The 12,037-nt window shown below is 36.7% G+C and overlaps 1 protein-coding gene across 2 annotated transcripts in view; it reads right to left on the bottom strand.

Annotated features, from left to right (window-relative positions):
- Nucleotides 1–12,037, bottom strand: part of MYO16 (myosin XVI) — a 345,270-nt gene that overhangs the window by 166,547 nt on the left and 166,686 nt on the right. For both annotated transcript variants that reach the window (XM_052705804.1, XM_052705803.1), the window contains exons 8-10: nt 4,834–4,909; nt 3,327–3,480; nt 270–420 (exon numbers count right to left, since the gene is read on the bottom strand). In XM_052705804.1, the coding sequence (XP_052561764.1) occupies nt 270–420; nt 3,327–3,480; nt 4,834–4,909 (381 nt within the window). The remainder of the gene's footprint in view (nt 1–269; nt 421–3,326; nt 3,481–4,833; nt 4,910–12,037) is intronic.

Genomic DNA, 12,037 nt, shown 5'->3' with positions numbered 1-12,037 from the left:
TCCCTTCACTTCTGTCAACTACCAATAGGGCCTGAGCAGCTCGGAGCCACTGAGCCACCATTCAGGAGCTGGCAGAAGGCAGCTGGTGCCCTTGCAGAGAGAAAGCTCCTTGCAGAGCCACTCTGTGAGCAAGGAGACAAGGCTCCACAGTGCAAATCATATTGCTTTGTGGCAACAGGGAAAAAAATTATCACCTTCTTCAGCTTCTCTAAATTTACAATTTCCAGGCATAAACAACAGAAATATTTCAGGAATTTGTATGCAATTACCTGTTCAAGTTTGGCTGTACTGTTCATCATGACGTTTTCAGATGCACTGTCTTGAGACTGCTGCTTACACAAACCTTTAGCTGCATCCTTGAACATGGTGTCTTTCTCCAGCAAACTGTCTTGCTTGGCAATTGGTAAAGCCAGGGGATTGCTACAAAGAGAATCAATAAAGCAATTAGATTCCTGTTGAAGATGTCAAATAAACAAAAGATTGACCAATGTTGGTGGAACAAACACAGAACTAAGGTGCAATTCAAGGCTGAGACACTTGAGTTAGTTCAAGTACAAAAACAGAAATTGGTAATAAACTAAACTGTTCACCAAGGTGGGTCTGCTCCTAAACAGACACAGAGCAAAAGACTTTGATTTAAAATTCACCTTTATGCAGATCCATTTTGAAGCAGAACTAAGCAAACCAAACAGAATATGCATGAGACTCTATTTGACAGCACTAGGCTGGGGCAAATCAATAGGCAATTTGAAAACTGAATTGAAAATGCACAATTAATGTATGTAACACTGTTTTGAAAAGTAATGTGTTAAAAATAATTCAATACAGATATTGCCATTGCAGTTAAAACAAAACAAAACAAAACAAAACAAAAAAACCCACAACCTTTTAGCTTTTCCTAACTAGACAATGCCGAACTACATTTTATGAATAAAAGTTGTGTTGCATTTGTGGTACACCTAAAAAAACAAACAAACAAATAAAAAAAAACAAATGAACTCCTGAAATCACTGCCAGTACGTACAATACACTTTATTCACATGTAAATGGAAACTCATTTTTACATGCGTGGAGATATTTTCCCTACTGATACATCAGACCATGTTTTAAAACCACAGTTTTAAAAAACAATGTCAAAACCTTGGAAGATTTGGCAGTGTTTTACATCCAGATGAATTAGTGAGGAATCAGCCCAGGAGTTGAGAACACAAACATTGTACAAAAAAATAGCTTGGCCTCTGATAGTGCAAACAAGACAATTTCAAGGAGTATACAGCAAGTCCTTGCCAAAATGTGTATGTAATTTATTATAAAAGTAGATGTGGAGCCAATGTGGGAATAGTGCATTCCACTACAGAATATTCTGTTATTCTGTGAAAATAAACGTCTATATTTACTGCTTTGATTCACATAATTTGGCTATAAATCTGGTCACCAATTGTGACATAGACAAAAGATCCAAGAGCCAAAAGCCTTCTGCCTTGCTTTTGAGCCATTATCTAATCCTTTTTATGTACAAGAGTTGCTCTGACAGTAGTGCCTTCTATTTTATTATGCTCGCCCACAGTGTAGGAGGCAGATGTTGGTGGGAGGGCAGTAGAGGTTGAACATTCCTGCCAATATTCCATTACATGTTGCTGCTGTGCGACGTGGAAGCAGACAGGCAGTGTGACAGAATGGCATCTGACATGGAAGTGTATATGAAACAAAGGTAGATCATTCAATTTTTCCATGTAAAAAAAATGGCACCCTTTGACGTTCATCAACTCTTGCTGAACGTTTTTGGAAACTAAAAAGTGGATGTGAGCACAGTGAGGCTGTGGGTGGTGTGTTTCAGCAGTGATGACAATGGCATGAAAGGCAGCCTCATTCTGGATAGCCATGCACAGCTGTTGCATAATGAAGAGCATCTTGATCAGCTCATGCATGCAGATCGGCAGATTACAACCAGGAAACTGTACACAGCTGAATATTGGCGTCAATGTGTTGGTAATTCTGGTGGCAATGTTGGAATATTGCAACCACTCTCAAATGCAGAGCACAGGACTAAAGATATCTTTGGTTTGACCTATTACTGAATTCCAATGTAGGCTATGTAAGCACTACCGAATTCATTGCAGTCACACACTGGAACAAAGCTACCAAGAAATGCAAGAGCAGTTAATCTGCCCACTTTCATAAATAAATCCATCTCCATTATTTTTCCACTATGTCCTTCATTTTTCCAAAACTTCCAGTGAAGTTCATCACCCATGGCAGTTTTATGTAACTGTCATGTGAAGAGTAACCATTTAGAAAGTCCTCAAGAAACAGCTCTTGTATTTTGGGAATGAAAGTGTGGAGAAGGAAGATTCTCAGACTGCTTCTATCATGGTCAAACCACACATTTTAAAAGTTAATGTGTTTTAGCATTAAAGAACAGTGTCCAGTACAAAATCTAGCAAAAACTTCTAGAATATAAAACACTGGAAAAGAAAAATGGATGACACATTATCCAATACATAAGAATAATAAAGTGATGAAAGCCTCTAAAACCTGTAAGAAAAAATCAGTTTATTAGCTATTTTAACATCTCTTTTACATCTCTTTTTTACTTATGCATGGCAACCTTTTCTCAATTTTTTTTTCAAGATTTACTCAATTTTTTCTCAAGAAAATACAAAAAGTTCAAAATTTAAAATTTAAGATACAAATTGACTCTTTGATTCAATGTTTTGTGAAATTCAACTTAATCACACTTGAATTTTAAGCAGTATAAATCTAAGCAGTATAAACTACAAACCTATAGCTATCTGGGGCCATATCATTTTATCTGTGATTTCTACTTTCAGGTCTTTTCCCTGCTTCATTCATAGGTATTGGTAGCTTTACTGCATTATTCTCATCTATCTTACTAAAAGGTTTCTTGGATGCATAGTGTTAAACTAATAATTCTGCTAAAGATAATAACAGATGATTTTACTGGCAATCATAACCGTGCATTTTACTGCTCATAGAATTAAGGCTGAATTTAGATTTTTAGAATTAAGGGTGACAAGAAGAAAGGGAAAGGGGTAAAGGGGAAAAAATGAAAAAGGGGAAAAGGAAAAATGGGAAAAAGGGAAAAAATAAGAGATTTGGTAAAATTCCAAAATGAAACACTTGAGCCATCAGATCACACAGAGTTACAAAATGGCTGAGGTTGGCAGAGAGCTCTATAGAGGTAATCTTGTCCAACAGTCCTGTTCAATTAAGGCCACATGTAGCAGGATGACCAAGGCCATGTCCAGTCAGGTTTATCTCCAATGACATAGACAGGATGCATTACTCTTAACAGAAACACTTACAGTTTATTGGAAAGCGTGGGCAGATCATGGATGATCTCTTCATAAGGCTCTTCTTGAGATAAAGTAGGAACGGATAAAGGGTCTTTCATTTTTTCCTCCCAAACAATTTCAGCCTTCAGAAGCATTTCCTCAATAAACTCAGAAGCTGCAATATCTAAGACGTTGGAACATCGAGATATCAGACAAAAAGAAAAAACAGTACAGGAAAGCTCCTTTCAATTCAGCTCTCCAGATCAAATTAAGATTAAGCTGACTAGATAAGCATTTTGTTAAAACGAAAAGGATTGCTCCAGATACTGATCATAAAATAATACTTGAAATACATAAGCGAATGAATTCAGTATGAAATTAAGCTGTTCTGTGCAAAACTTCAAAACCCATTTGTGTAGTGAACTGAAGTATTTATTTAACAACTCAAAGGACATGAGAAGAAACAAATTCTTTCACCTGTGCACTTCAATGAAAATACACTCAAATTCTTTTCAAATCTATTTCTACAAACAAGATTTATGGACAGAACTGCTGAAATGAGATGTAATTGCAGACCAGAAATACAGTTAACTCAGTTGTATCTAAAGCATACTAAATGTATTTAGCCAGCTGTATTATTAGGTGATCTCAGTTTAGTCCTTAGTATTTAATAAAAACTGTCATGTATCTAAATACAAACAACTTTCATGAGATTAAGTTTTTTTAAGTCCCCTAGCAGTACACCTGTAGATAACAAATCATTTGAAGCATAACTTAACCTATTTTATTATGCAAAGGAAGTTTCTCCTACTAATCTGACAGAAAGAAAATACTGTTTTCTACAATGCTAGGTTCCATCCTCCATTTTATTCCAGACTTAGAAGATTTCTTCTTTTCAGCACTACTACCTAGCATTATTGACATTAGTTCTGCATTGTTGATTGGGTTAGTTTTGAAGTCCCCTCCAATTTACACTAATCTATAATCTTATTTTCCTTAGTCAGTACTTCGGATCCTGCTGCTATTTGGCCAAAGAAAGTGACTTATTCTGGGGGAAGCAATAGATATTACATTTGAAAGCTGGACAGTGAAATTGTGTTTGGTCAGCAGCAACAGGGATTCTAGTTCATCAGGCATCTACTATTATCAACTGAGAAACAGAAAGGAATTCAGTAAGAAGTCACCAAGACTTACATCAAACGTAAGTGCAGCTAACACAAGGCACTCAAGAACTTAAAAGGAAAAATCAGAAATAATGATCAAAGAATGCAACAGATGGAAGAAAATGTCATCATGGGATATGAAACTGTTGACATGACCATGACAAGCAATTCTCAGCAGTATACAGAAAACATATATGCATGTATGTATGTAATGTGTGTATACACACTACATAAAGTACATGCATACATTACACATGCATGTATGTGTGTGTGTGCATATTTATGTGTACATGTTCGTGTATAACAAGCCAGCACGAAGGAAAGAAGTATCATGGTAACTAATATACAGATAACTTGCATAGATTTTCACCTACCTGAAGGTTTCTCATTATTGCAGTTAAGAAGATTGGGATTTGCCCAGTGCATCAAAAGCAGCTTCACGAGGCTGGTCTACAATGGGTAAAAACAGAAAATGAAATGGCAGAAGTAGCACATTTGTCATTCAGTGAATTTTGTCCTAGCTGAAATCACTGAATAAACCAAAGGCAACAGCTTCAAAATTCCACTTTTTGCAGCTAATTTACGGATTTGTATAAATCACAAGAGACAGAGTGAAATGTAGCTCTCATTCAATTTCACTGTATCCTCAGCACAGTCCAACCCCACAGACTCCCTCCATACTTAAATGTGTAAAGAAATCCTCATCAGCAAGAAAAAAAAACTAACCCTACATCATCACCTGTCAAAAGACTGAAATTGTAAGTATTTTTTTATGTCTAGTTTACCGTGTGCCACCACTTCCAAAGGGATATGAGTCACATCTACCCTGAAAGGAAATCTCTTCTTTGTTAGCAGTGAAAATTGGCATATTTATCTTACATTTACCAAGCTCATTTAACCTAATAGAATTGGTAGCAATTATAGTACAGTACGGTAGGGTAGAGTATTATAGAATAAAAAGGTCTAAAACATATTTTTCAAATCCTGCAAGAATGCTGCAGGCAATTGTTTTCGGCAAGCTTTCCTATCATTGCACCAAATTCTCAGTGTACATTTATCCATAAAAGATGAACGTAATGTCTACGTTGAATTGGTTGGAGAGAAAGGAATAAGAAAGAAGTAATTTCATCAGAAACTACACAAGAAAAGGAAAAAATATGTTGTGAATGCAAAGACAGAGCTCAGCTATGCTGGAAAACTATTTGCACTTTCAGATAGATGCCAGGCAAATGGAATTTATAATGCAAATATAATCACCAGGGCTGGCCAGGGTGCGCTAGAGAGGAAAGTAAGCTGTGAAGGAAAGAAAGCATTCTCTACAGCAGAATAAAGGAGTTTAAAACAAAAACAATCAAAAAAACAAAACAAAAACAAAAAAAAACCCTGAAACCTGGATTCAAAGGGAAAAGCTAGCAATTTTAAAAACAGGCATAAAAAAAAAAGTCTTGCTCTTCTCAGTTTTCTAATGCTGGTTTCCTATTCTATCAGTAGCAGCAGAAAATTCAGCAAAATGAGAAAGCAGGGAGGAAGCTTTATTTCCAAATCCAATTAGCCCTGCTTTCAACAAAGAACCCTCAACACGTATTTTTCTGTGTTTTTTCCTATGAAAAAATGGAACATGCTTAGTCACTGAGCTAAGTAAATTGGTAACAGTTACATAATCTCATCAACAGCCATTATGAAAAAGTGGTAGTTGTATCAAAATCATGTTTTTTCATGCACTTGCATCTTACTAACAAGAAATAGCTTTTTGAGTTACCAAATCTTTGGCTTTGTGCTACAAAAAGACCATTCCCTGGTACAAGGTCAATGCTTCCTGCTGTTAAGGAAATAACTCCAGCTGGAAATCCTTGATTCAGGTCACCGCTAATTTCAGATAACTGCTTTTGGATAAGCAGAAATGTTTTAGTTTTAACTTCATCCTTTTATGTTTCAGAAAAAGTATTTTAAAATCCAACTGTCACATCTTCAGAATTGTGCTAACAACAGAAATATTTACTCAACAATCACAGCAAGTTATCACTGTCTGAAAGTATTTCTATGAATTGAAGAGATAAAAATGAATTAGATATGACTAAGATAAGAAAAATTGCAGACAATAAGAAAAAAAAATTGATACATCCTTCTTTTCTTATTTTTCAGCATTGTCTGTGCTGGTTTATATGGGCTGAACCAAAAGTAATGCCTCTTATTTTATTACACTGGTCCATAACCCAGAGTTGGATGTTGGTGGTATGGCAGTAGAGGCTGAACTTTCTGACCAATACTACATTACATTTTGCTGCTATGCAACAGATGGCAGTAGAGAGGCAATCCGACAAAATGGTATCTGACATGGAAGCGCATATGAAGCAAAGATGTGTCACTGAACTCCTCCATGTACAGATTTAAAAAATGAATAAGGGATGTTTCACTGTGCACAGAGAAGTACAAGTAATGGAAATTATTTAAAATATCTTCCTTAAAAAACATCACTTGATTCTCCTTCGATGCCACTAATCATTCAGTGTCTTTTGACAGGATTCCAAGAGACTTCTTTCACCCTACGCTCCTCTTCTTGGAACTTAGCTCTGAGCACTCCTCTTTATAAAACTGCATGATGGGGCAGAGTAAACAGCAAGTTTGTTGTTGACACGAAGTGCTACAAGCTTGCAACAGAATGGCTGGAAGACTGTGTAGGGGAAACGGACCTGGGGGAAATGTTTGACACTTGAGTGAACATAAGCCTGCAGTGTGCCCAGGGGTCCAAGAAGACCAATGGCATCCTGGCTTGTATCAGAATTAGTGTTGCCAGCAAGAGCAGGGAAGTGATCATCCCTCTGTACTCAGTACTGATTAGACTGCATCTCCGGTACTGTGTTCAGTTTTGGGCCCTTCACTACAAGAAAGACATCAAGGCCCCAGAACGTGCTCAGAGAAGGGCAACAAGGCTCATGAGGGGTCTGGAGCACAAACTTTATGAGAGGCTGAGGAGGGTCAGGGGTGACCTTACTGCTCTCTATGACTACCTAAAGGGAGGTTGTAGTGAGATGGGAGTTGGCTTCTTCTCCCACGTAACTATTGATAGGATTTGAGGGAATGCCTCAAGTTGAGCCAGGGGAGATTAGATTGGATGTTAGGAAATACTTCTTCTCCAAGAGAGTGCTCAGGAACTGGCTGCTCAGGGAGGTGGTAGAGTCACAGTCCCTGGACGTGTTCAAGAAACATTTAGATGTTGTACTGAGGGACGTGGTTTAATGGGAAATATTGTTGATAGGTGGATTGTTGGATGCATGATCTTAGAGGTCTTTTCTGATCTTGGTGATTCTATGATTCCATGGGAGGAGTGGATGGTACACAGTGGGTTTATGCTGCCATTCAGAGGGATCTCAGTGGTCTGGAGAAATGAGCTGATGGGAGCCTCGTGTATTTCATCAAATGGAAATACTAAATGCTGCCAGAGGAGAACAACAACCTCAGGAAGCAAGACATGCTAAGGACCACTGAGCTGGAAATAGGTCTGCACAAAAGGACTTTTGCTTCCTGGTAGACCCCAACCTGGTAGACCTGTGAGTCTGTGTGACGCAGTAAATTTCATGTATGGCTTTTCCAAAGAAGACCACTTCGTCTCTATGTGAATCAACCTGTTAGTAAACTTTTAATAGTTTGAATATTTGTGGATATAGAAAATTCTCAATGAAAATATATTAAGAAAGATTATACTATTACAATTTACAAATCGTATTTAAGTAAAAAGATCTGTGCATTTCAAAACTCCCAGCTTGATAAACAAGACAGACTGCATCATCAAACGTGCAGATAGACTACTACAGTCACACCAGCAGGAGTAGCAAGTAAGAAAAAAAAAATGAAGATTGCCTACAGTAAATTTCAGTACTCAAAGGAAATATTACAAAAAAAGAAAGTGTGATTCACATTAATGAGAGCATTATGATCTAAGGAGCTAGAAAAATAAACACAGATGAATACAGAAAACGTTTACTGGGCAGGGGGACACTGGAGTTGAACAGTTCTTCAAAGCTAATGAAATATGGAGTTCAAGATTGAAAATAAAAAGTTATGAGGGGAAAAAACAATCAATAAATAATTACAGTAAGCATATTATGAAAATACAACTTTCCCTTAAAGGTAAAGGGGCTAAGTTTTACCACACTAGACATTAGCAAATCTTTCTGTTTTAAAGTTGGACATTTCCTACCACACTTATTGACATGGTTCACCACTAACCATTTGTTCTTCCACTTAGTTTTGATTTCCCAAGCTCTTTCTCTTTATTCTCTTTATCTGAGACTCCTAATTCCTTATATGTATCTCAATAACTTCTTTTCTTCCATCTTCTACTGGTGCTGCTACACTTTGTTTGGGAAAATGTTATTTTTCTTCTCCTTCTTGACATCCATCTCTCAAGTCTCTTTGACTGAGTCTTCCCTACACTACACTTGTAATTGCCTTCCACTTACTGTTATTTTTTTAGGTTCCCACTCCATTTTCTCTAGATGTGGTCCCAAGCATGCCCTCATCCACATTGAGAAAAAGACACATTATGGGAAACCAAAGCTTCATACATTCACAGAATGGTTTGGGTTGGAAGGGACCTTTAAAATCACCTGGTTCCAACCTCCCTACTGTAGGCAGGGACACCTCCCACTAGACCAGGTTGCTCAAAGCCCCACCCAGCCTGGCTTTGATTGCTTCCAGAGAGGGGGCATCCACAATCTCTGAGCAATCTGTTCCAGTGTCTTAACACCCTTAGAGTAAAAAATTTCTTCCTAATACCCAGTCGAAATCTTCATGATGTTAGCATAGGGTTTCAATGATCTTTGACCAAAAACAGCTTTATTTTGGACCATAAATCTCTTGTGGGGAAAAACATAAATCCCCAAGAATTATTTTTTTAAAATCTAAGATATTTAAACACACATCTAAACACAACAAAACACTAGGCAGAACCCAAGAAATACTAGTGGTTACACCATTATCAAGAGTAGTCTTCACCGCTGAGTGAGATGGATTACATCTGTACTCATAAGAACCAGTTGCTCAAAAGGTTAAACTTTGTTTGACTGAGCTTAAAAAGTGAGTATTATCCTTACCATGTCAATTTTTACTAGGCACTTTACTAGAATTGCTGCCTGTGACTTTTTATGATTTGTTGTGTTGCTGGTTTTTTTTTTTAAAAAAAAAAAAACTGTCAGCAAGATAAATCAGTCAAAAATGAAGCACTCTTGAGAGTAGGGTGTGGGAAAATATACTCCTCAGTCCTCGTGAGCTCCCATGTTTGTACAGAGTGAAGACTTTGTATTAGACAAAGTGTTAACCAGAGAAAATCTGGATGTTAAAAAGCTAAGCAATAAAAAATATAAATCCATAAAATAATAAAGTAAAATCAATAAAATAATAAGTTTGTTACTATTATTATCATCACTATTAGTACTAAGCTCTTATAGCAGAATGGTTGTAACTTGAGGCTGGTTACATGTTCTGTAGACAGAATAAATACAATCAGATAAGTCATCACAGAAAAAAACTACTTAGAAAAACATTGGAGAATTGTATTTAATTAATTAACAGGCACTTCAAAAAGCACCAAAGAGATTAAGAAAAGTGCAAATGAGGAACCTACATTCATTTAAGCTACTGGGGAGTGAAACAAACAAAAGTAGAGCAAGTGACAGACTCTCAACACCTGTAAGATAATCATTAAATTATTTGAGATAGTGTGATTTCATTTTTAAAGACCATGTACTAGCTGCTCATTACAAAACAGTACACCTTAAAAAACTGAATCTCATATAAAGCCAAAGTCTCATAAATAAATATCTAAATAGGAGTAGTATTTTTGCATTTCCTCTGCAATTGCAAACTTGATCAATTTTACTGTTACAGACATATGAAATCATGTCTGACACTCATTACAGATCTCCTTTCTTAACACAGTGTAGACCAGGACAATATTTTCCCTATTTGAGAAAAAAGAAAAGAGGACTGTAGCCACCTGCGGTCAGCAAAATGGAACAAATGAGAAAAAGTAGGTTGCAGGAGTGAGAGTAGCAGCAGGGAGGGGAAAAAAAAATAACATAGCATGGATAAAGTGATGGACTATGGAACTAGTAGCATCAAATAAATGAAGTGAAAGGCACAAAGCGGGATGTGGCAACAAGCCAGGATGTAGGCAGAGATGGATTAAGTAGAAAAAGAAAATGAAAGAGGAAAGTGACATTGTTAGGAAAAACCACTGAGACTGAACAAGAGGGACTGGGATTGTGAGCAAGTGGAAAACAAGTGGGAAAATGGGATAAGCACAACAGAAGGGCAGTAATTTTGGCACAAGTCAAAGTAGAGAAAAGAGAAATCTTGGATTAGAACCAGAGAGAGGAGGGACAGAAACTGGCTGTTCAAGGAAAGAAGGATTGGGATAAGAATACTAGAAATAGGGTATGAAGCCGGAGATGGGACAATAAATCAATGGAATAAAGACAAGAATTGAACAGATCGAAGGAAATCGAGCAAATAAGGCCAAAAATGGGAAGGACAAACTGTAAAAACTGTGTCTGTTCATAAACAGAGTTTGGAATGGAACCCAGATTTTCCCAGTGCCATTAACTGCCTTTCTGTAGTCAGCGTGCTTAACCTACATTGCTTAAAAGCACCTTTTAGGCCTCTGGAATAGCTCGAGTAAAGACAACCTAATGCTGTTTTAACTAACGAAGTGATTTAGATCACTTCTGGTTTTTTTCAGCAGTCATTACTTCAAGACTATAACCTATTCTTCTATTTTTGAGACCTTAAGGGAATTAGACAAGTATATATATATATATATATATATATATATAAAACATTATGGGATCTCATGATTTAAGAAGCATTGTTACATTCATACAAGTCCTGTATTAGTACTACAGCGGATCACAAATCTGGTAATTCTCAAAGTTTGTGCCTGAACAGTCCTATTAGCCTTCTTTATTACATATCACTCTCCTGTGTTTATATATACATACCTATGTATACAAGCAAAAGTTCCTATCAGTGGTATTTCAGGAATATTAATTTTAATTTCAATTATTGTGATCTTGCAGTAATTGAATAAAAATATAATGCAACCTGTGCACATTTCAGCTTTAACAATATCCTGTAATCAGCTCCATTTTGTAAATGAAGCTGCCACAAGTCTGTGTATGAAGCTCAAACGTTTATATCTATTTTCTTACCATTTGGTACTGTGTGAATCCAGCTTCTTTTGCCTTAGTGTTGTGCATTCGTAATTAGCATTTGAAAGATCTACCGAAACCTTCTGAATATATTGAGAGTGAAAGACAGGTATCACAAGCAGAAATCCCAAAGAAGTCTCCCTGCTTGGGGAAAATGAGAGTAATTGGATCTGAAGGGAAATGCTGCTGCTCTACCTGAGTATCATCATGAATGCCAAAGACGAACAAAAAGATAAAAGAAAAGAAGGTGAGATATGTCTGGATAAAATATATTCAAAAGGATTCTCTGACCATAAATGAAAGTTTCCAACTGCTTGTTCAGGAAAATATGTATTCCCTGAGTGACCATATTATTCTTTTTGAAATACTG

This window comes from Tympanuchus pallidicinctus, unplaced genomic scaffold (genome assembly GCF_026119805.1).
Source record: "Tympanuchus pallidicinctus isolate F22 unplaced genomic scaffold, pur_lepc_1.0 scaffold6, whole genome shotgun sequence".
NCBI classification, from domain to species: Eukaryota; Metazoa; Chordata; class Aves; order Galliformes; family Phasianidae; genus Tympanuchus; species Tympanuchus pallidicinctus.
This window is presented reverse-complemented; position numbering and strand designations above follow the sequence as displayed.